Source organism: Ictalurus punctatus, chromosome 12 (assembly GCF_001660625.3).
Source record: "Ictalurus punctatus breed USDA103 chromosome 12, Coco_2.0, whole genome shotgun sequence".
NCBI lineage: Eukaryota > Metazoa > Chordata > Actinopteri > Siluriformes > Ictaluridae > Ictalurus > Ictalurus punctatus.
Genome location: NC_030427.2, coordinates 9,326,529 through 9,352,494, shown reverse-complemented (window position 1 = coordinate 9,352,494; position 25,966 = coordinate 9,326,529). Strand labels below are relative to the sequence as shown.

Here is a 25,966-nt window from a genome sequence, read left to right as displayed (position 1 = left end):
ACGTGGATCCCATCGCAGGGCACAATCCCACACTACGGACAATTTGGAAATGCCATTGTCGTGGCAAACAATCTTTCCAGTCTAACAAAAAACTTAAGAGACAGAGGATTTGGAGATGTCGAAAAGTAATTCAACTTTATTGAAACAATGAAGTGAGACCGTCTGAAAGTCTGAATTATACATACACAAACATGTCTTTATATACTTTTTGGAAACAGTAAAATTATCCCTAAGCAGGACGTCCATCTTTTCTTCCTAGGAACAAACCAATCTCTATTGCCTTAATTAATTATTCATATCTATATGATAACTTACATTTGTGGTGCATGTGTTGTCAGTTGTATTTTCTTAAAGTTTTAAGGTTGTAGGTTCTTAAAGGTCGCAGCCTGGTACCCTTCCTCCTGGAAGTCTCATCTGTTATTTTGACACTGATCTGCAAGCTTCTTTGATTGGAAACACAGTTCTGGTGAATGTCCAATTGCTAATTTATTGCCATAGAGTAAAGTTGCTTTAGACAAAACACAAGGTTCTTCTCACTCGATTTACAGAGGACATACAGAGATACAGATAAACTCCTACTGTGCAGGAAAACATAGAAGTCTTCCAGTTCAGTACACACTTAGAATATAACTTGATTAAAAAGTGTTTTGTAGTTTTCGATTATGCCTGTAAGTAATAATTCTAAATGTTGGTTATACATATTAGATGATACTTTATTAACATATCTAAATATTAGTTACACATATCGATTACACTTTGTCAATATATCCTATACCATTCAGCCTACAACGCATGTCTTTGGACTGGGGGAGGAAACCGGAGTACACGGAGGAAATCTCCGAAGCACGGGGAGAACATGCAATCTCATAAGATTCGAATCCCCAACCCCGGAGGTTTGAGGAAAACACGCAAACCGTTAAACCTCCATGCCCCCACAGTGAAATTTGATGTACAGGTGAGGACATGTAAGAACTGGACGCACTAAAGGATTGACGCGCCGCTGCATCGATTTCATGGGTAATTTAGGAAACCGTTAACCAAAGTGCAACTATAGACCAACATATCGATGAAAGAAGTTTCAAACAAAATGTCAACTCTGAACTGAATCCTAAAATGCTTCATTTTGCACTACTGGAAATCACATTAATTATACTGACATGCTTACTCCATGTCAGACATTTGAAAACATTTATCAAACTTTATTACGAAATACAATCCACAAACACAGGAAACTATGTATTTTGTGTCTTTTGCACCTTTAAACAAGTGAATAAGAATTGAATATCACATCAACGCTATGACCAGACCGAGAATGAATAAATCAGTCAATCAATCCACTTGAGGGCCTGGTATGTTTTTCTTCAGTATTCCAACAAGCCCCACCCCTCATCTGTGATTGGCTAATAGTGCCCCGTTTTCCTGGCTGTGATTGGTTAATAGTACAGAATCGGTCAAGACGAGATGTTACCGAAGGAGAAAACGTCTTATATTTAATTATATGAACTATATAAATATATTTCATATAAACGAATTATATTTAGCACATTTAAAAACATTAAACACATTTCATTTCTCGGGATTAACAATGAGATTTATAAAAAAAAAAAAAAAACACATCTCTTTGACCACGCCTCTGCGCTTTTTTTTGGGTGTATTTCCGGGTCAAGGATTTTCTACATCCGCTTTTTTTTACGAGACGTGTTCTACTTTAGCGTGGGGAAGATGGCCGTAGAGAAAGCGAATGAAGCGAAAACAGCGTCGATGGAGGAAAACAAGGAGAACACGATAGACGAGGGCCTTGCTCTGGAAAGTATCCTTCTCGGATGAAATGTGCGGTTTTATGAAAACCTGCCATTCGTTATCTTAGTTTAACCGACTAGCTAGCCAGCATGCCTGTGGCGGCGTCTCAAAGATCTCCGTGCTGCCTGTATAAGCACACTACCTAGGGTGCTCGCGGTGATGGCTTGTACACCCTACGTAGTGCTCTATATGTGTAATGGGGACACTATGAGGATTTACGCTTGGGCATACGTGTCATTTGTGTTGGAAATCATTTAGTGTTGCTTTAATTGAATGTTACTAATGATAATTAGATAACAGAGGGGCATTGTTTAGTATTAAAGTTGAAATGAGGGATTTTTCTGAGGCAGTGTCGAGCATCAGGTTGTCTGTTAGATGTTACTTGATGACCTGTTTGTTTGTTTTTGTTTGTTTAGATTTGTCTTATTTAACGATGCAACAAATCAGACCTGATTAATGAGGTTAATTTCTTTAATTAATCTTTAATTAATTTCTAGATGTTAGACCAGAGCTCATGTCCAGCACTTTGTGTTTTCTTGTTCTAACTTATCTGCTTCATTTCAACCAAATGCAACAGAATCACAGTTGGATTTTGATCATGTTTGGGTTGTAGAAGTTTTTCATATGTCCTGGCTTTTCCTTAACGTTCTCTTCCAGTCCTCCAGATAATCAAAGATTCCCAGCAACAGCATGGACTCAGGCATGGAGACTACCAGCGCTACAGGTGAGGATTTCACACATGGCAGTGAAACCGGTCATGGTTTGTTTTTTGTGTTTTTCTTGTCAAGTTTTTAAAAAAATGGTTTCCTTTTGTTTCAGGGGCTATTGCTCCCGAAGACTGCGTCGTCTGCGCAAGACGTTGGGCTTCAGAATGGGCAACCGGCACAAGTTCACTGGGAAAAAAGTGACCGTGGAGATCCTGTCTGACAGTCGGTGAGAAATGATATTGAAAACTGTAGTACTGACACTGCACATGTGCTAAGATTCTGGATTCCGGGATCTCTGATCTTCCATTGGTTTAAAAAAACAAAACAAAAACGTAGATACCGCCTGAGAGATAGAGAGAGGAGAGCAAGCAAACCTTAGTGCGCTTCCAAAGCAGTAATGACACGATTCAGCCCAGTGGCAGGAAGTGATCCGGTGACTGAAAGACTCTAGCCGTCTCATCTCACTTCAGAAGAAAAAAGAGAGTAAGGCGTGCGATCCTGCAGGATTTAATTGGCCATTTTGATGATGGCTACGGCTGATATACAGCCTTGCACTTCATATACTGTACAGTCCCCTCTGAAACTATTGGATCCGCAAGGCCAGTTCATTTGTTGCACCAAAGACATTTGGCATTGAGATCAAAAGATGGATATGAGACAAGGTTTCATTTTTCAAATTTATTTATTGTCTTATAGGATTTCATCTTTAATTTCCCGGTATTTACATCTAGATGTGTTTAAACAACATAAAACATAGAACCTTTCGTATCAGACCACCCAATTTTTAAGCGAGTGAATGTAGAGGAGTCTTGAGGTAACTTAAAGTAAATAACACTGAGTATTTGCTCTGCTATCCCTGCATCAAGCCTGTGACATGTTGCCATCACCAAATTGTTGGTTTCTTATATTGTGTTGCGTTTACTGCAGCCTCTTTCAGTTGTTGTTGTTGTTGTTGTTGTTTGTTTTGGGGGATTTTTCCCTTCAGTCTCCTCTTCAGGAGGTGAAATGCTGATAAAGCATTTTTATGCTTTATCAGCATACCCCCCCCCCCCCCCCCCCCCCGATAAAGTCCTTTGAGTTGGCAGTGTGTTTTAGTACATTGTCTTTCTGCACGATAAAGTTTCTCCTGATGATTTGAGTTGCGTTTCTCTGTGAATCGACAGACAAAATGTTCCTGTTAAACGTCTGAATTCATACCGTCGTCAGTCATCAGTAAAGATTAGCGAGCCCTTCCAGAAGCAGCCATGCAAGCCCAAGCCATGACACCACCTCCACCATGTTTCACAAGAACAAATTCAGTCTTTTACAGATGAAACGGAAGGCTACAACCAAGAGTGGATGTTCAGAGCGATTTCTTGTTTAAACAATCAAATCAATCTTAACAGGACACACCCGGGTAACAACTACCGGTCAGTCACGTGTTCCGATATTTGTGCTCGCCTACAGATTGTGTGGTCCGATACAAAATGTGCTGCGTTCTGTCGTTGAACACATCTACACATACATACCAGGAAATAAAAGCTGAAATTCTAAACTCTCTTCTCCTGTTGATCTTTGGATCTCAATCCCAAATGTCTCGTGTCCACAGCGAAGACAAATGAATTGACCTTGCTGCTCCAATAGTTTCAGAGGGAATGCAGGGGGGAAACCTGACCGCTGTTAATTTATCGATCTCGGACGTGCGAGGTTCTTTAGACGAGACGACTAATTAAATATTTAACTCCCCGCGAGAGGCGCGTACGGAGACGTCGTTTATTTAACGTTTACCTTCGGAGTCTACAGTGTCTGCACTTTGCAGCAGTCTGTAACGTTTTCTCAATGGGGAAGCCTTCGGGACAGAGGAGCCTATGCTTTTTACTTGCACGGTAGCGTGACCAGCTGGGTTTTCTTTATGCGTTATTAACTTCACGAGTTAAACGACCGTTTATAGCTGCTATAATTAAAGTGATGAGTGTTTAAGCGATAATACAAAGTAACTTGTCTCGCAGGTGTTCCGAAACGTAATGTTCCTAACGCAGCTGTAAATAGATAAAAATTGGGGCATGTTCTTTAATAAATGGTTCCCTCGTGAACACGTCGGAGAACTATGCGGACGTGAAAGTATGTTGTGAGTATAGACTTAAACGGCGCGACGGAAAAGTCCCAGGTTTCATTAAAATGTCTTCCGAAGACGAATGAAAGTCTTCAGGGTTTGGAACAACATGAAGGATGAGTGACCGATGACAGAATTTTTTGGATGAACCGTCTCTTTACGATCCATTGCGGTGACGTTTTTGTTCCTTTCTCTTTTCTGCGTGTCTCCCTGTACCTAACAGATATCTGTTGCTGGTTGTGATGGAAGCCGAGCGGGCGTGGAGTTACGCCATGCAGCTGAAGCAGGAGTCCAACACCGAGCCGCGGAAACGCTTCCACCTCATGGCGCGTCTCCGTAAGGCAGCCAAGCACGGAGAGAAGCTGGAGAAGCTGTGCGAGAGCCAGCGCGTCGACGCCAAGACCAAACTAGAGGCCCAGGTAACCACCATCTAAATATGAATATACCGATTTTTATTTTTCGATCTTCATAATGCAGGCATGAGATCAGTGTAGGAATGTGACTATGATCATTTTAGATCCGATTCTAACGGTCTAGAAGAATGCACCATGTTTACTTCAATGCTTTTTTTCCACCCCTGTGCTGATTCATCATCCACATGGCCTTGTAGGCAAGGCAGTTGAACAGATGGGACGTTTACATTTAACCACGATCCGAACGAAACATAAGCAGCTGTTCTCCAATTATCAGTGCTTCATACTTACCTCGTTCCCACCACCTGATTCAAAATCCTTCCGACGCTAACCGGATGTCTCCTTTAGTAGAAGAACAAAGTAGAAAGTCCAGTCTCATGGGTAGAGATCGACCGATTTTACTGATAACCAAGTTTGGCAGTACCTTCCGATAACCAATTAAGCACAGTTTTCGAATACTGTGCTTCAGAATATATTTAACTTAAGAAATGTGCTTTAAAAAAAAACGCTTCAAAAGGTCACTGCTTAGTCCTGTTTGAAATTTCGGAAATTGTAGGTTCTTTAATTTTGCTCTCCAGTTTATATTAACTATTAATAAATACAATAAATAAATAAATTAAAGATATACCTCCAACCTGAACCAAAAAGTAACACTCCAAATAATTAATTAAAATAGAGACATCCAAAATAATAATTAAAAAATAAATAAATAAATAAACACTTCAAATACCACAAAATTTATCAGTGATAGTTTTTATTTCGCCTCTAGAGGCCGCTCTCGTACTGTATAATGACAGCGGACCCTTCTCAGCTGCACCCACAAAAAAAAAAAAAACTATCGGCAAAACCAATAATTTCTGCTCATGTGCATCTATATAACTGATACTGAATATTGCTACTTATTCCTGCTATTGGTGGGAAATCTGTGTTCATACTGTTGATGAAAACAGTGTCGATATCCAGTGTGTGATGTCACTGTGTACAGGCGTACTCTGCCTACCTGACCGGCATGGTCCAGTTTGAAATGCAGGAGTGGAAATCTGCAATGGAGGCCTTCAATAAGTGCAAGTGAGTGTTTGTTTGTTTCCTTTCGGACTACTGCAGCTCCAGAATTTTTATTTAATCGTGTGTGTGTGTGTGTTGAAACAGCTAGGAAACATCAGATGGGCTTAACGAACTGGATAATCTTACAATTCTAACAGCTGTCGCGGTAGCGTCACGTGCTACGTTTAAACAGGATCATGTTTACTCTGAGAAGATCTCATAAATGCCACATTCCTGGGCTATTCACTATTTCAGGAGTCTTTATAAATCCATATAGGTTCACCCGTATGATTTATTAATCATGTTCTTACTGTCATGGTGCCTGTACGTCGTCATTAGAGTATAGTCGTGTACATTGGTATAAGTTGCTTAGAAACTGTATTCACTACGTGAATGGCGAGTGTATGATGTGTTCAACTGAATGCACCATTAGTCGTAACGCGCTTTATAGTGGACTTGATAGTTTCTCAAATGTCTGATTTGAATGACTATTGGCTGTTACAGGACTATCTACATGAAGCTAGCGAGTGCGTTCACTGAGGAGCAGGCTGTTCTGTACCACCAGAGAGTCGAGGAGATTTCACCCAACATCCGCTACTGTGCATACAACATCGGTGAGACGCACACACTTTTCCCACACTGCTTCTACACAGTCATTAGACAAACACCACCATTACATCTGGTTGTTAAACGAGCATATGCACACTTCAACAATCTTGGTGATTTTACTCATTGCTGTATCTGTGCATCTGCTCAAACAGCGTTTATAACTGAGCTTTCAGATGGTCATCTTCATATCTCAGTATCAGTAATGCCAGTAGTAATAATGACTTGCTGCATTGTTACTGTAATAGTCGACCTTCCTGCGGAACCAAAAATCCAGGAAGTGTAGCCGGGTCTGATCCAACTCGCCTTTTAACCCTGACATACGAGATGCCATATCGAGATGTCGCCTCGTCTCCACCTGCTGGTTCGACTCCATCCTGATACTACTGTAGTAGCTGGATCGGGACGTTTGGTCCTACTTGTGGGGAAAACGATGTAATCGTTAATATTGACCAGTGTATTGCTATATGATGGAATGTGTACACATTGAATTTGAATTCATCTTAAAAACAGCTGCGTTCTTCCGTTCCATTTCATTCCTTCCTGTCAAAATGAGCTTCTGTTCCATTTAAATTCTACTCACTTTCATTCCTGTTGTCTTCATTTCTGTTCCATTCCTTTTTAAACCCTTCCTTTCTGATTTACTTTTTTCATTCCATTCAGTTTTATTCTTTCATTCCTTTCTATGCCACTGCATTCATTTTCTTTCCATTCCTTTCCGTCCTATTTCCTTTGTATTTCATTCCACGCCGATCCATTTGAATTCATCCCATTCCTCCTATGCTGTTCTTTTCCGTTCCATCCCAGGCTTTTCTTCTCTTCCGTTCCGTTCTGTTCCTCATTTTTATTTGCGTGCTAATTTGGTTCCAGTTTTGAGATGATCAGGAAGAGCATTTGCACCGATTCCGGAAGGTTCTTTGCATAGTTAAGTGTTCTTAGTTTCTTAAAAAGGCTCCAGTTTATCAGCTTTTCCACTAGGGAAACACATGTTTGGGGTTTTGCATGAAACATTTCAGGAAATCCAAACCCCCCCCCCTCCCATTAGTGTGCAGGCTTTTGTCTGCAAGAAACTGAAAGTGATTCATCAGTTGCACTCAGGTGTGCAGATATTAAATGCCGGAACGCCCTTCAGTGATGAACAGTGCGTCGGAAACGTAGTTCACGAAGCTGTTTCTGTATTCGATAAGAGCCATGCTGTGCACATGTGAAATTTTTCCTAGACGCTGCGACACTGGGTGATTTTTTTTGTATTTCCTTTCTTTCAAGGTGACCAGAATGCTATAAATGACCTCATGCAGATGAGGCTCAGTGCTGGAGGAGGCGGAGGCATGATGGCTGAGAAGCTCGAGGTCAGGCGTCTGTCTTTGTTTTTATTTTCTCCTATAGTATTAGGACATTTCCTAAAACTAGCGATGAGCCAGATCGCCTGTGAAATAGTCACGAGCAGGGACAGTGCTTTAAAGCTCACGTCTATCCAAACAGGCTTCTTATTTCTGTCTTATTAACTTGGAGAGAGGAAATGTGAGAAGCAGGGAATCAACTGTTAATTAACTTTTAATATTGTGATGATAGGAGCTGTGTTCGTCCACAGTGTTAAATGTAGCTCTAAACAGATACCGCGTTTATACGACACGTCATACTTTAATTTGTATACAGCGGATATAAAAAGTCTACACACCCCTGATAAAATGGCAGGGTTTTGTGATGTAAAAAAGATAAGTCCATGTCGGTACCTTTTCATTGTCTAATCTGTTCATTAAAGTCAAAAACAATAATCATTTTAAGGGTGGGAAGAAATGAAAATAAAATAAGTACAATACCCAGCTTGCATAAGTACGCTCACCCTTTTATAATTGGGGGTGTGGCAGTGTTCAGAATCAATACAATTCAAACTCATGTTAAATGCTAATTAGTGTACACCTGCCATCAATTAAAGTGACTGATCACCACAAAAAGTATAGCTGTTCCTATAGGATTTTCCCCGACATCTCGATAACATCCAATTGGAAAAGCCACGGCACGCTCAGAGTTTGCAAAGCGGGTACAGGATCTCGTTGTTGAATATAAAATATAATCAGAGGGTTCCAAAAATAAATTCCAAGCCATTGGATATACCATGGAGCACTGTAAAGACAATCAACAAGTGAAGAAAATACGGCACGACATAAATCTCATGAGTTCTTCATATCTCTGGGCTTTGGGGTAGGGTGGCAAGATGGAAGCCTTTTTCAACCAAAAATAAAAATGCATCCAATTTCCTCAAATTACGTGGAATAATGTGTTATGGTCTGGCGAGACCATAATACCGAAAGATATGTTTGGTACACAAAAAAAAACAACACAGCACGTCATCAAAAGTACAGCCATCCTGCAGGGAAGCATGGTGGTGGCAGTATCATACTTTGCATCTAGGTGGTGTCTTTTCTTCTTTTTTTTTTTTCCCCCTCTTCAGCTGGAACTGGGGCTTTAATAGGAGTGGAGAGAATAATGGTTAGCTCCAAATACCAGTTAATTTTGATACATAACCTTAAGGCTTCTGCTAAAACACTTCAAATGAAGAGAAATTTCACCTTTCAGCATGACACCTCCAGATCAACAAAGGAATAGCTTCACCAAAACCAGTCCAAGGTTTTGGAGTCTGGACCAATCAAAACTCTGATTGACTTACCAAAAAAGATTGAATGCTGTGATAAAATCTAAAGATGCTTCAAGTAAGTATTAGTTTAGGGGTGTGCATACTTATGCAACCAGGTTTTTTACTTTTTTTTGTAAAATTTTGTCTTTCTTTTTTCCCCTGAAATTGTTTTTCACTTTAATAGGTTTTAACAGGGGTGCGTAAACTTTTTTTTTTTTTTTTTTTTTTTTTAATTATATCCACTGTACATATTTATTTCTTTAGTTACGTTTGCGTTTCAAGTTGGCCCATTGGAGCTGTTTATACAGTATTTAGGTATTTCAGTGTTCTTAGTAAGTCTCTGCTTATTAGAAAGCGGTCAGTTGGCAGCTCTGTGTTTTCAGCTCTGACCATGCCCATAAATCTTCAGGGCTGTTGTATAATAAAGTGAGGACTGAGGGAAGCATATCGTAAGGTAGTTTCTCAATAAATGTCTCATGCAATATCTCTGACCTGTCTTCCTCCAGGCTCTGATCACTCAGACGCGAGCTAAGCAGGCCGCCAAGATGAGCGAGGTGGAGTGGAGGGGTCGCACTGTTCCCGTTAAAAATGATAAAGCCCGGATCTTTCTCCTGGGGCTGGCTGACAACGAGGCTGCCATCGCACAGGTGAGGACTAATGAGCTCGTACACACACACACACACACACACACACACTGTTATTTCACTGCTGCTAAGATCATCCTAATTTTCCCTAATGATAAACCAACCTCTGGACTAGCCTGCCTAATTAGAGACCGTGAATAAGCTGCCATATTCTGAATTAGTAAATTCTAACACACCTGCTAGAAGTCCAAAGAAAACAAACGAACACACACCGGCCTTGTTGTACAGGAAGCGTGTCTGGTTTCCTGCTTCCTCCACTTGGGGGAGCTCTGTGCCACGCTGATCTGTTTGGCCGCGTCTTTGGTTTGTGATTGTTGGTGTACGTTTAGTATCTACCACACCCGTGCCACTCCTCAGACTCCTGGCATGCTGTTCCGTCACCACAAGACCGCATTCTACGTGCTACACCCCACTCCGCACACCGCCGATCACATCCGTGTACTTCGATCCGCGTAGAAACTCTTGCTTTCAGAAATGTGAACGTCTATTGCGTCTTGGAGGTTGTGTGTTAAACTGTCGGGGGTTTTAAAAAAAAAAATTTTTTTCTTTCTCCCGTCCTTTTCCCCTATGAAACTCTGATGTACAGCAAGCCCGTGTTCATTACTGCTTTTTAATCATGTCCCAGTTTACTTACATGAGTAGTAAAGACGTTTCTGCACAACACAAGGGTTGGACTGCGGGGCGAAAAAAAATCCTAGCTGGCAATGAAACTTGAAGAAATCTCTCTCTCTCTCTCTCTCTCTCTCTCTCTCTCTCTCTCTCTCTCTCTCTCTTTTCCCCTCTTTCCAGTTTAGGAACTAGTTTCCCCAGTCTTTCTTTCTTACCGTTGTGAGGTGTTACCGAGGTGGATTTGAGACACACCTGATCACAACCCCTTGGTGTGTGCGTGTGTGCGTGTCTCTCAGTTATAATCGTCTGGTAATTTAAATCTTTTGTAAACCCAAGCGACCGCTCCAACAATTCCTAGGTGTTACTTGCCTAAATGTGTGACACACAAATAATCGAATGCTAAAAAAAGAACGTTCGAACGATACCAGAAAATAAATTCATGGCGTACGCCGGTGTGGAAAATCATTACGGATCTCTTTTTCAGAGAGGGGAAAATACAGCAGTGTATGAGTTTATAACGGCATGTCCGGTTTTTATTTATTTATGAAAGGTTATTGTTTGTGTGCACAGACGAGTTAAAGTGTGAGAGGATAGGCCGCAATCTTTTGAGAAACCAGGGACTGAAGATTTTAATTGGAAATGCTGAGAGAAAATGGACCGTGTAATAAGCGGATGTGATCGTGTCATGTTATTCAAACCTATTGTGTTCCGGAACACACACACAGACACAAACGCAGGAGACAAGGGATGGAGTGTACGACGTCTTGTGGTATCGTGACCTGAATGTTCTAAGGATTTCGGATTTGTTGTTTTAATGACACTTGGTGACATTTCCTTACAGTCTCGTTTGTAATTGGGTGATTACAATCCCCGCCTCTGTGTCATTGAGGCATCATTGTTTCTATAGTAACGGCTATTACAGCGACTGTGTAATTGTTAATAAGGGGGATAAGTTTTCCCGTGACGGGATGATTATTTTAGGAAGGAGTCTTGGGTGTCGTCGCTTTGAACCTGCCAGAGGTAAAGCTGTAACTTTGTGTCTTCAGGTCAGAGGGATTTGTGCTTCCTCAGTAACTTGACATGCAGCTTATTTTCTGTCCAGTTTATAAAAAAGAAATATAAAAAAAAAGTGCAAGAGTCTAGTGAAGGAATGATTATTATAATGCAAGTAACGACAGGAACTTGTTTCATTCACGTTCAACGACAATACAATAAACAGTAACAATAAAAGGATAAAAAGTACAGCGTGTTCCGTTTTAATAAAATGCCCAGCTTGCTGTGTAAGTGGAATAAAACACTTTGGTGCATGCTGTTAGTGGAATAACTTTGGAGTGGCCGTGGCTCTTTTTGATGCATCTGGATTAAGATTTTTTATTTTTTTTTTCTTTGATTGCATATAAACGCCGGAAGAAATATATAAGTATATACACCCCCTTCCAAAAATCCTTTTCAGTGTTCAGATTTGTGTGTGTGAGAGAGAGATTGATTTTGTCTGCTGTTTTCTGTTACGTTGCACACACTCGTTTCAATCTGCCCAGGGAGAATACAAGTGTTCATAACTTATTGTTCAGGATTTAACGCTCACTAAGCATGTCAGTGACCTCAGCTCACAAATGCCTCAGGTTTGGGTCTGATTTGCACGTGAGGATCACGTTGTGTATGAACAGCACGCGTGAACACTATTGCTGTCGGCATCAGCACATATCTGCACGGTCGGGTATTTTTCTTAGACGAGATTCGATTTCTCATGTGCTTTAAGCCTGCAGCCTTGCATGGGCACTCAGCGGTTCAGGTTCCGCCTTAGTGGAAAGTTCCGAGTTGGATTTCAGGAGTTCAAATCCCATGAGAAGGATTTGTTTGGAGGAGGTGGGTAAAGCCCTCTCTGAAACAGAATCCTGAGAACTCCACAGCACGGATGCGTCCTCCTATAACTGCTTGCTGTTATCCGATCGAAGCCGTGCTCTGACCCCGTTCGTCATTTATTACGAAGGACCAAACGCAAACCATTTAATATCGTGTGCGCCAACCCTCATATTCACACCGAGGTCCGCCATGTCTCATTCCCGTCGAAGGAACAAATGAACTGAGAGAAATGTATGCAGACTTGCAGGTTATAACGTGATCATTCCCTGTCTAATACAGGGGTGCATGGAAGTTTGTGAACCCTTTTAGAATTTTCTATATTTGTGCATAAAAATATGAGCTCAGATATTCACACAAGTCCCTAAAAGTAGACAAAGAAAACCCAATGAAACACATTATGCTTGGTCATTTATTTACTGAGGGGAAAAAGATCCAACGTTTCATATCTGTGACTGGTGGAAGTAAGTGAACCTCAAGGATTAGCAGCTAATTTGAAGGTGAAATTAGAGTCGGGTGTTTTAATGATTAAATTTAATCAATGGGATGAAAATCAGGTGCGAGTGCCCTGTTTTATTTAAAGAGCAGGGCTCTATCGGAGTCTGATCTTCACAACACGTTTGTGGAAGTGTATCATTGCATGAACAAAGGAGATTTCTCAGGGGTTGCTGAAGCTCATCAGGAAGGAAAAGGTTATAAAGCCATCTCTGAAGAGTTTGGACACCAATCCACAGTCAGATTGTGTACAAATGGAGGAAATTCAAGACCCATTATTACCCTGTCCAGGAGCCTCTCTTACATCGGCTAATGCTAATGTTCATGAGTCCACCGTCAGGAGAACACTGAACAACAATGGTGTGCATGGAAGGGTTGCAAGGAGAAAGCCACTGCTCTCCAAAAAGAACATCGCTGCCTGTCTGCAGATCACGTGGACAAGCCAGAAGGCTACTGGAAAAATATTTTGTGTATGGATGAGACCAAATTAGAACTTTTTGGTTTAAATGAGAAGTGTTTGGAGAAAAGAAAACAATGCATTCCAGCATAAGAACCTTGTCGCATCTGTGAAACATGGTGGTGGTACTATCATGGTTTGGGTCTGTTTTGCTGCATCTGAGCCAGGATGACTTGGAATAATGAATTCTGAATTATACCAGCGAATTCTAAAGGAAAATGTCAGTACAGCTGTTCGTGAACTGAATCTCAGGTTCGTCATACAGCGAGACAACAGCCCTAAGAACAAAAGTCGTTTTATCAAGGAATGGATAAAGAAGAATAAAGTATGTACTCGTAGATGTGTAATACTGGATGGTTTTACCTCGATAAATACAGCTGCGATCAACATTATTCAGCCGCTATTACAAATCAGGTTTGTTGACAAATTTTACGGACTTTCAGCTGTTCGCACTGAACTGCTTCAGTTGCTTTTGTTTGATTTGTTCAACACAACGAATGCTTCAAGTGGTTTCCCCAAATTCAACTGAAAATGAAACTTATGACTTCTCCAGTTTCAAAATTATTCAACCCCTTCATGACAAGCATCTTTAGTACTTAGTAGACCTTTTTGCTGTTATGACCTGCTGCAAATGAGATGCATAGCCAGACACCAGCTTCCTGAGGAATCTTAACGCATTGCTCATGAGCAACGGCCTCCAGGTCAGTAATATTCTTGGGTTTGCGTGCTGCAACCGCCGCCTTCAAATCCCACCAGAGATTTTCCATGGGGTTCAAGTCAGGTGACTGTGATGGGGCTGTAGGATCTTCCAGGACTTCTTCTGCACCCAAGCCTTGGTGGAATTTGAGGTATGCTTGGGATCATTGTCCTGTTGGAAGATCCAATGACACCCAAGCTTCATCTTCCTCACAGACGGCATGACGTTTTCTCCTAGGATTTCCTGATGCTTCAATGAATCCATCTCGCCTTCCACACACTGCAGGTTTCCAGTGCCAGAGGATGCAAAGCAGCCCCAGAGCATCACCGAGCCACCACCATGCTCGACTGTGGACAGAGTGTTCTTTATTGAAGGGGTTGAATAATTTTGAGACTGGACAAGTTGCATTTTCAGTTGAATTTGGGGAAACAACTTGAAGCATTCATCGTGTTGAACCATTTCAATTGCTTTTGTTTTGATTTTTTTTCTTTTTTTTTTTCTCTCAATGTAAACAGCTGAAAGTCTGTAAATTGACAAACCTGTTTTGCAATGGGGGTTGAATAATTTTGATTGCAACTGTAAATGAAGTGTGTTTTTCTCATTTAAAAAAAAAAAAAAGTTTTCTCTTTATCTACTTTTAGGACTTTTGTGTAAATGCGATGGCTGTTTAGGTCATATTCATGCAGGAATATAGAAAACTCACATTTTCAAGCACCACTGTATCTCATGCGATATGTATATCTGCACATTTCTCTGTCAGGCAGCCAATGACGAGACGAAAGAGCGCCTGTATGAGACTCTGCTGGCTGAGTGCAGAGACACCATCCAGGCTGTGCGAGAAGAACTGCGCAGTGATGTGGTAAGAGCACGCTGCTTTTCGACATGCGCATGCTGCCATCGCATTATGTGCAAATAATGGGCCCGAGAGAGGAATTCTCGACGCACGGCAGGATTCAGAAATGTACGCGTTTGTGTGTTTGACCATGACAGAAGCAGAGAGAGCGAGCTGCAGACAGTGCCGAGAGTGGAAAAGTCTCCAACCTTCAGTTCCTGCACAGGTTAGTGTTTCCTGCTTAATTGTGAGCGAGTGAGTAATATCTGCACTAAGTCCATTTGTGTGGTCTTACTTTCAAGATGACTGAAAGAGCTCTTGACTCCAACACAATATTACGCTGTCAAAACACATCTTTGTGCTTATCTGACGTAAACAAGCAGCAATTTATCATACTCTAGTGAACAAAGACTTCAAATCAGACCTTTTTATAAATGTAGAACTTTACAGGCCAGATAACGATTGAAGGTATCGTATTTGTCATCATGCAGAACTTGAGTTATGTGCGAGTCTGTGGTTTAAGAACAACTTGGCATTTCTTCACATCATTTATACAGCAGGAGTACAGCAGGAATGTCAGAGTGCCTCTGTATATAGTGTATATACTGGCAAATCAATAACATGGAGCTTTCTGTGGGTGTGTGTTTGGATTCAACTGGAGAGAATCCCTCCAGACTCGCACTATATAATGCTTCACAAGTATAGTAATATACTCTGTGTGTGTGTGTGTGTGCACGTGTGCTTGAGCAGCTACCTAACCTACATAAAGCTGTGGACTGTGGTGAAGAGGAATGAGAGCATGGCTCAGGCACTGCAGGCCAAACTGAAGGAGCCACAGACCGACGAGAATAAGAGAGGACCGCGACCACAAGACCTGATCCGGCTTTACGAGATCATTTTGCAGGTACGCACACAGAGTAACCAAAGAACTTTATCTAGCTCTACCTGTCCTCCAGCTTTTACCTGTATTCCTGGCAGGACCAAACTGTTGAATTTGGAAACTTCATTGAATTTAAGTACCACCTTTTTTATTAACCGCTACATAGTGGGAAATGATTTTCCTTTTCTACTGTATGGCACAAGAACACTTTTTCAGCTCTTCCTGTTTAACACAACGAACAATCTGTGCACTCGTATTAATTCCCAAGAAAGATATGAAATCCTACACAAAGTTTCGGATGATTTTGAAACGCTTCTGAATCTTTGTCTCGAGCGTCGGGTTTAAAACCTGGTTGTACATAGAGAATGTACAAGTCTGTTCACTTCATCTCACACATAGAAAGTTGATTTGGCGTGCCGGAGGGTAACTGTACTCTCTTTGTTTGTTTGTTTATTTATTTGTTTGTTTTGTGGGTAACTTTCTGTTTTGTTTTTTTGGGCAGAGCCTGGCAGAGCTGTCCACCCTGCAGGGTTTGGAGGAGGATCATGCCTTCCAGAAAGAGGTGGCCCTTAAGACACTCGTCTACAAGGCTTACAGGTGTGTGTGTGTGTGTGTGTGTGGGCTCTCATTACTGACACACCCTCGCAGTGTAATCTAGCCTTTTTGTTCAGCAAGCATCTTGCAACCACATTTCTAAAATATTTGAAATTTTGAGAAGTGTGATCTATTGTAACACATTAGAAACACGTTTTTTTTTTTTTTTTTTTTTTTTTTTGGTCTCGAACACGCATAACGACTGTCTCTGTCCTGTCTCGTACTCGTGCAGGTGCTTCTTCATCGCCCAGTCATATGTCGTGGTAAAGAAGTGGAGCGAGGCATTGGTTCTGTATGAAAGAGTGCTGAAATATGCCAGAGAGGTCCAGTCCAAGGCCAAAAACCTCAATAACAGCCTCAAGGTACTGCAATTACACACCGTGCTAATCTCCGTCTTCGAGGCGCGTTATAAGACGGACGGTATCATGCACTCGCGTAGTCATTAAATGGGTGGAGTTGAATAAGATTTGAATTATATATGATTTTTTTTTTTTAAAAATACAAATTTAAACTCATTCAGAATGCCTTCACTCCCACCCGTGTACACAAAGCTCCGTCCCCAAAACTTGGGGTCGTTCAAGTAGTTCGCTTTAGCACATCCTGACGTTCAACTGCCTGAAAGCCATTTATATCTCGTGACATATAAACGTGTCAAACTGTCCTCATAATGATTTATGTGAAGTGAAGCGGTGTTGGGGGCGTGTCTATAAAATGACTGACGAGGCGAATCCATTTACGAACATGCATTCGATACCAGAACGCACGTTTACCGGGGGTCGTCCCTCCCCAGTTCAATAATGCCCTTGTTCTGAGACGGCGGCTTAAACGATATTTTCTGCATCATTTTCCACGTTATTTGCACTAGTAAGAAAAGCGAAAAACCTCAGATCTTGGTCTTTGTTTTTAATATTTATAAGATAATACTTTATTAATCTCCAGATGGAGAAATTCGGTAGGTCATTTGAGGTTTTGTAATCGAGTCTGACCATCATTTATACAACAGCGTTGTTGAATGCTCAATTCTGATTGGTCGCAAGGTGTTGGTTAATTTTCCTCAACAGTAGCTTTTACATGAGGGACTCGTATAGATTATTTAGTTAATAATAAATTTTTTGGTTTTTTTTCTTTTAAATGTTATTTTAAAAGAGGTAAGTAGAGACGCTGGTGAAGGAATGACTGGTTAGGAACTAACTCGTTTCACTGACATAACTTTCTTTTTTTCTGGGGGGGGGGGGGGGGGGGGTTGGAAAGTGTGGTATGATCAGAATGCCGTTGCCTTTCTTTGTTTTCTTTACCTTGTCTTGTGTCACTGTTGCAAGGATCTTCCGGATGTTCAAGAACTCATAGCCGAAGTCAACTCTGAGAAATACTCCCTTCAGGCAGCGGCCATTTTGGGTAGGTCTTCATCCCGTTGAGCGTTCAGTTGTAGCAGTTGTGTTTTTTAGACGTGTATAAGTGTAGAAACGAGCACGCACACGTTCACCTGTAGGTATTGCATATTTCTGTCTCGTGACTTTTTTGTGTGTACGTGTTTTGTTTTTTTAGATAAAGAGGATGTGACTGAAGCCCCTGCTCAGCAGCAGGTCAAGGATAACACGGTAAGAAACAGTCCTAAAACCGGTCGGAATTTTTATCTTCAGCATCAAACTATGACCTTTAGTGATCCCGTGATCCCAGCTATGATCTTTAGGGACCTTTTTAACAATTTAGCAGTAAAGTTTAAAAACTTCAGAGTTTAGTGTAGGCATGTTGAAAAGTCGTTTCTTGGCTCGGACGCCTGCAGAGTCAGATTTATTACATGCAACATGGGAAAAGAAATTGAAACACCAAGTGTGTTACAAACCGAGAAGGTGACGTTTTTATGAGCGGTTTTCGCCATCGACCAGCATGTCCGGACTAAACCTTCTCCAAACCAGCGCTAAACATGGAATTCATATGTAGTCTACACACATGAAACATATATTCAACACTTTTTTTTTTTTTTTTTCCTCATTTATAATTCTGGAATGAACACACACATACACACATACACACAAAGACTACTATCAAGGGGTGGAGATCAGTGGAATGTTGTTGGGCAGACCTCAGTGTGCTAAAGACAGTGTGTGTGTGTATAGGGTGCTGCTACAGGGCAGGGTTCCAGTGTCATGTAGTGTGTTGCGTCTCACCAACTGCTTTGTCTGTCTTTGTTTGATATTGTTTTTGAATAAATGTCTCAGGGTGTTATTGTGCGAGGTTGGAAATAATTATTCATGCTGTCGCTTAAAGAAACACCTTATCTGATATCTGGCCATGGTTTACTTTTTCTTTTCCTTTACTATGCTTTTATTTATTTGTTTATTTATTTATTTGTTCATTCATTCCCCCATTTCATGAACATCAGTCCATTACCCAGAATGCTTTCTCAGTATTATTCTCAGGACTACTTAAAAACACACAAAAAAAAACAAAGCAAGCTAAAATGGACACACCCACTTAGTCCAAAGCAAATGCGAACGCAGCGTGTGAGAAAGTAAGACCCGTGAATGAGTGTGCAGATACGCTGCTAGGTGCCTGAGGAGTGAACAAAACAAAATGGAATCTGAATAAAATCATCTGCGTTTTCATCATACGAATGTCATCTTGCCGAAATCGTCAACCGTTTTATAAATCAATAAATTCCAGAGGAAGCCAAGCTGTATTCGGTATCCTCTGCTTTTTATTTGTCTGGGAGATTCAGTTACCAAGTTTGTTTGTTTTGTTTTTTTGCGGGTGAAAGATCACGCCAGCCCTTCTCTCCTAATTACTCGTTCCGTCCAGGTGATCTACGGACCAATGAACAAACGGCTGACGTCAGATTCCTCCTCATTAAAACGCTGGCAATTAAACGGGCATGCGTGTTAATCTATCGAAGGCGTAAAAGCGTTGCTGGACTACAATAGAAACCACTCGTGGATGAGACACACCCTGAAGTGGCATCTGTGGCAGGTTTCAAACACACTCCCACATGAATGTATTAGTACTCGTTGTGTCCTAACTGTGCCTTACCAAGTCCCTGTCCCATAACATACAACTCTCACTTTTTCTTTTTTTTTTTTTTTTTTTTTTTTTTTTTTTTTTTTTTTAATATTCATGTTAAGAATGAAGTTTATAGTATTGCCACGGAATCGATAAGACTCAATAAGTACATGACATCTAACATGTCATGTGTAACCGATCCTATAGCAGTATCGTAATGTCAGGGCGTCTTTAAATAAATTCGTCAAATGGAATTGATTTACAAGTATCCGATACCCTGGACGCACGTTTAGATCCGTAACGAGCACGCCTGACGAAGGGACGGACTCAGAAATGGAACCTGTCGTCGTGTGGGTGACGGCGGATAGTGAGATTATAAGTTCTGAATCTTTACAGTATGGAAGAGTAAAGGCAAGCAGAACTAAGTGTGTTGAAATGATGAGGATGTTATGAACGAGTCCTGGGCTGAAGTGATAATCCACTGAAGAAAGGGTGAAACTTGGGAAGGGCAAATCTTTAGGGTGTCCATTGATCACCTCATTCAGCGTTAATATATACATTGTCCACATTCAGTCCTTCTGTCAAACTCATCTGTCCTTCCTTATCCTTCCTCAGCCTCTCTCTGAGCGTTTGGACACCTTCCATCTTGACCCATCCCTCCTCGGCAAGCAGCCCAATCTTGTCTCGTTTCCGCCGGACTTCCAGCCAATCCCGTGCAAGCCTCTGTTCTTCGACCTGGCCCTCAACCACGTGGCCTTCCCACCGCTGGACGATAAGGTGGAGCAGAAGGGCAAGGGCGGCCTCACCGGCTACATCAAGGGCATCTTCGGATTCGGCAGCTAAACCGAGGCTCCGTTCGGCCTCGAACCCGAGAGCTGGAGGGAGTCAGAACTCGATCTGGACTTGCTCGCTTTATAAATCCCTTCCCTGTCTGTCCGTCATATTCTTCATAAAATCAGTCGTCAGTGTCCTTCGCTCCGTGACCTGAGGGGTCAGAGGTGTGCACAGTGTAGGGTTTACCTGATTCACCAAAGCCCTAATCAACTCGGCGAACACAATGGGTTGTATTGGGCGTTGAACAAGGAAAGCACTTTTGTGTGCCGAAACGTGGCTGGATAGGTTCGGGAGAGAAGAACACTTTGTGTGTGTGTGTGTGTGTGTGTGTGTGTGTGTGTGTGTGTGTGTGTGTGTGTGTGTGTGTGTGTGTGTGGTGGTAGTAGTGATATTGAATTCATATACACGGTGGGTTCTACCACATCGTCTAGATCTATTTTATTTATGCAAGAAGGGCGTGTAGGGTACAGGGATGGGGGGGCAATTTCGGATTATTCCAAGCTCAAGGGTCCATGTCTTTTTCTTCATTTAGTGCAAAAAAAAAAAAAAAGTTATTTAGAATCCTTTAAATCATTTTGTTTCGTTTTAAACTAAGCTGACCAGGTGTAATACACAAGCAAGCCATTGTTTCACAGCTACAGAGAAATGTACACGACATAGCAAACCAGGAAGAGGCTGTTGCAACTGACATAACCGGCATGTTAATCATCCAGAAAAATATGGAAAGAACCCCCACTCCTGTTCCGCCAACACGGAGCCGGTGCTGGTTCGCGGCATTAAAAAAAAAAAAATCCAACCATTTTAATTTTTTTTTTTTATTTTTAAATTTTTACCATCCCAATCATTAAGTGTTGAAGTACAGCATGAAGATCGCACCATGGACAACAATTTATGCAGCAGATCATTGCTAGGGATGCATCAATACCTTTCTCTATAAACCCCCCCCCACCCCCCACCCCCCCCAAGATCCAGTGCTAGTATGTGGTTTTGTCATACTCATCAATACAGAGACCAAAATGAGTAACCTGCTGAGTATTAAGCAATCAGGGGCTGCTGTGGGCTTCTGTCCATGAGCTCCTCGTGCTCGGCTTTAACACTATCTTTTTAATAGAGAATATTATTTTAAGCACCATCTAGTGTGTTTTTTTTTTTTTTTTTTTTTTTTTTTAATATATCGGGTCACTTGTATCGTAGCAAGATGAGTTATTATACTGCCGTCGTTAATTGTGAAATAAGTCCAGATGGGCGTCATTTTCACGTCTTCTGTCCGTCAGTACGGCGACGTGCACTACGTTACGTGGTGTTTTTATTCGATTTCGGAGTATAGTATCGGTATCGGTGCATCCCTAATCACTGCATGTGCACTGCATTTGCCTACACAGACCATCGATTCATGGTTGCGGTATGAATTTTGCTGTATTTTACACAATCATTGCGCACGATTGTTTGACTTCATCCCCCCCCCCAAGTAACTCGCATTTTAATGCTAGAGTCGAACTGATTTGGTACCAGTTTGTTATCCAGTAGAAGAGCACCGAGTGATGCCAGTTTAAACACCGACATTGGTAACCGTGACTGTGGCGACAAAAATGACCACAGGTCGATGTGGAATGGAGTGGTTTTTTAACCCCCCCCCCAAAAAAAAAAAACACACTAAGTTTACGGGTCTCTCTCAGCGTGACTGTAGACAGGTGCTGCTGTTGCTCGTATCGACTCGTACCAAAGCAAATCTCCGCTCTCGTCACTCACTCGACAGCGTCTCTACCGTCTCATCTACTATTTCTATCTCCTTAGGTCCGCGATCTTTCTGGCTTACTCGTTGTACCCTGACTTATTTGCTTATAATTTTTTTTCTTCTTCTTCTTTTTAAACGTTTTATGAGCGAAACGATGGCGATTCGTAGGAGGACGGAGCTGAACCGCATGTTTTCACGTTGCGAGATAACACCTGAAATGAAAGTGCTCCTAAAAAAATTAATAAAAAGAATAAAGCCTAAAGGAAGAAGCGCTGAATGGTGTTGCTTTGTTCAACAGTATCCGCTCGGGGGAATTGAATTGCCCCGTCAGTGTCGGGTAAATGTCTGAAAGTTAAGACGTGTTGAAATTGAGGATTTAATTGTGGCTTGAGAGACTTAAATTAATCCTGCTTTGTTTCTACTGCAAAGAAATGCCTCTCCTGTACATAAATATGTAAGTGTTTATTTTATTTTTTTGCTACAACCACCAAACATTACATACGGTTTCAATTCCTTAACCGATTTTCCCCCGATAGTTAGACTGTTCTTATCCTGAGTGACAATATCATCATGCTAGTTCAGTAGGTCAGGTTCTACAAATACCATCCAGATACAAACCCAGTTGGAGAGAAATTAGTAAGATAAGCGAACACTTTATTGATGTTCAAAGTTCCAGCAATATACATAAGACCAGGCACAAATACGCATAAAGGTTTAACGGTAAAAGTATAGTGGTTAGCGCGTGCGCCTCACACCTCCAGGGTCGGGGGTTTGATTCCCACCTGTGTGTGCGGAGTTTGCGTGTTCTCACCGTGCTGCGGGGGTTTCCTCCGGGTACTCCGGTTTCCTCCCCCAGTCCAAACACATGCATGGTAGACTGATTGGCGTGTCCAAAGTGTCCGTAGTGTATGAATGGGTGTGTGAGTGTGTATGTGATTGTGCCCTGCGATGGATTGGCACCCTGTCCAGGGTGTACCCCGCCTTGTGCCCCATGCTCCCTGGGATAGGCTCCAGATTTTTGGAATTGATCCACACAGGGTCACGGTCACAGCACAGTCAAATGTCATAGTTTTTCCTCAATGGCTTCCTTCCTAAATTTTAAGGGTATTGCAAGAAGGATTAAAAGTGGAGGAATTCTTGTCCGCCCCATCGCGAGTGTTGAGTTCGTCTTGTTTCATAAATGACATTAGTGCACGTTTAAGCGGTTTCAAAACAGACCTCCATACCTACCTGTTCACCAGACAGCCAGGGAACGCTCACTTCATGATCTGATCTGCGTGCCAGGCTGAAAGAAAGGTCTTCATGTGCGGTTTCTTTTGTACCTTGAGGGACGACGGATCCAGTCGAGCCATGCTAGAGGTTTCGAAGGCGCATGGTGCAGAGTGTGGTGTGACGAGCACCTTCAGGTAGGTGGGGCTCCATTTTTAGCTTCAGTGTTCCAAATCTGATGTGGGGGGGCGTAGCTATGGGGTGATGTGGGAGAGATTGAATCAATTACAAGGGTCCGCTGGCATGCAGGGGGCAAACGTGGCGGGAGTGAGTTGAGCTAGCCCAATCTCGAGATGACAAAGGACTGAAGAAGCACCTGAGAGGCTTCAGTTGATAGAAATGTCCAGATCCTCCTGATCTAAAGCAGAAACCTGCAGGACTGAGTCTGGTTATTAGTGTGATTAAAGGATCGGTGGTTGTCCAGAATTACCCCGATGATGTGTGCATTGCTAGATAGGGATGCATCTCCAGGGAAGCTCAGTCTTGTTGGTTGTTGGGGTTTATTTTCAGCTGTAGACCCACCCGCCATGTTCGCCATAGCATACCGAGATCCGAGCAGAAATGAGCCGCGTCTGAGGGAAGAAAAACTCCTATCCCCCATGATGCCGTGTGAACGTGCACAAGTGCTCGGCTTTACACTAAACCATGTTGCTCTTAACTTGTTACTAAAACGTCCTTTTCTATTTTTGGTGTGTGGTTTGTGCATGTGCCGCATCTGAGAGACCATCCAATAATTACTAAACGGGTGTGTGCGCGCGCACGTGCGCGAACATTGATTTATTTATTTATTTTACCTTCATTAAGAGTGTCATCTTTCATTTTCCCCTCTCAGAATTCCACCACAGATGTTTATCATGATGGCCTAAGACACACATTTGACACATTCCACAGCGTAGATAGCTGCCGAGATGATTGATATCTGGGCCCGAGGCAAACCTACACACGCGCGCGCATGCTCTCGATCTGATGAATATGCAGAAATACCGATGGGATAACTTTCAGATACGTGCATGAAAATCTGGATTTGAAATATAAGACTATATTAAAAAAGAAAAACGAGGTCGTGGAAAGATTATTATCTGTATAATGCGATGGTGAATTGGTCGTCTGATCGGAGCCGGCTCGTTTAGGTGAACCTGGGAGTGTGAGCATGATGCCTTTTGCTAGACCGGCATCCCATGCGAGGTGTATTCCCGCTTCCCAAACGGTGTTCCCCAGATCTTTCGCAACTTTGACCTGGATAAGGCGGTCACTGACAATGATTGAATAAATGAATGACTATATAGCTCCTTATAGTTTTACATTTATTTAAAAAAAAAAAAGATTTCATACGCAACTCGATGGTTAATGGTTTCCACTTCACACACCATTACTAACCATCAGCTAACTATTAAAACCATTACCGTTATTGGTGCTTAATGGTATCCACTAGACATAATATGCCACCAATAGAAGGTAACAAATTACCATTTGAGGCCCACAGGGACCATTACAGTTTCCAATGAAATCCAATACAATTCCCATTAAAACCATTACAAATTCTATGCAGGTTTCTATTGTTTTCCAGGATTCATTAACAAAAACACACAAATTCTGTATTTTTCAAGTACCAAATGCTGTATTTTATGCTGGCAACCGTAATTTTGATGCACTTTCAGGCGTTTATGTTTGGGTTATTTTGTATTCGTGATCAAAATGTACGTCCTGTTGTATTTTCCCCATCAGTCTCAGTCAGTAGGAATGACTGGCTACTTCAACTGCTCAAAACCTGAGTTAAATTCATTCATTCATTCATTCAACTTTAAATCAAGTTGCAGAAATTGACCTTGGATGCACCATGTACACACACACACACACACTCGAGTCGCACTTGAGGGCAGTTTAGCACAACTAACCTACTTTCCTGCCATTAAACTATTGAGATTTTCAAATACTGAAGGGACTTCTGTGGGTGAATGTGTAACACTGATGAATAGAAGACACTCTCGGCTAGGAGACACACCCCAAAATGGCATCCTCCAAGCAAACACGGAGTGTGTTTCGCTATCATGGTAACGGCATGTTACGGGTGCTTTTGAGCAAATCGTTTATTTAGGAAATGCTGGCAGTGAACGTTGAGTCGTTCAAGGTAGAGTGAGCGCAGGAATGAAGGCGGGCCACTACCGAACCAAACTCCAACTCACGGATCCCTACTAGCTTTAACACTGTTAGCTTTTCGGGCAGAGTTGTTTACTAGCTATCTTAATGGAGCGTCCCAGGAGCTCTGACTAAAGGGCGAGTTTGATTGTCCCATGATGAGCTCATGTTTAAAACAGGAATCAAACTGAATGGGCATTTTTTTTAAAAAAATTTTAATTTATTTTATTTATTTATTTTTGAATGAGACCAAGATGAAAATTGTTTAAAAGCTCGCGGATTTAAAAAAAAAAAAAAATTTAAAAAAAATAATAAATTGGTTTTGATGTGAGAGTGATCTGAATTCATCGGTTTCCTTTTTGTGTGGTGCATTGGATGGGGTGTCAATATTAATGCACGCCAGCGATAGGTTGGTTTTAGGGATATTTTCTGAATGGTGCACGGCTGGAGACTATATAAAAAAAAATTTTTTTAAAAAAGGCAGAAAACTTGTAAACTCAACTACGACAGTTGTTCTGTCAATCACAACTTTGAATTCAACTCATTTCGTAAACATTTATGGAAGGAGTCTCCAGTGCTTTGGGACAGTTTTCTGGCATGGGAGATCTTCAGAACTGAGGTGTTCATGCG

General features: G+C 41.7%; 1 protein-coding gene across 1 annotated transcript; it reads left to right on the top strand.

The window, feature by feature from the left end:
- The first annotated feature begins 1,672 nt into the window (after positions 1-1,672).
- Positions 1,673-24,483, top strand: srp68 (signal recognition particle 68). Its single transcript, XM_017482135.3, has 16 exons — positions 1,673-1,810; positions 2,458-2,524; positions 2,620-2,733; positions 4,823-5,018; positions 5,998-6,080; positions 6,561-6,670; positions 7,929-8,011; positions 9,804-9,944; positions 14,820-14,918; positions 15,050-15,117; positions 15,642-15,795; positions 16,274-16,368; positions 16,598-16,727; positions 17,685-17,760; positions 17,911-17,963; positions 19,978-24,483. The coding sequence occupies exons 1-16, from the start codon at positions 1,723-1,725 to the stop codon at positions 20,203-20,205; spliced, it is 1,785 nt and encodes a 594-aa protein (XP_017337624.1). The 5' UTR covers positions 1,673-1,722; the 3' UTR covers positions 20,206-24,483.
- The last annotated feature ends 1,483 nt before the right edge of the window (positions 24,484-25,966 follow it).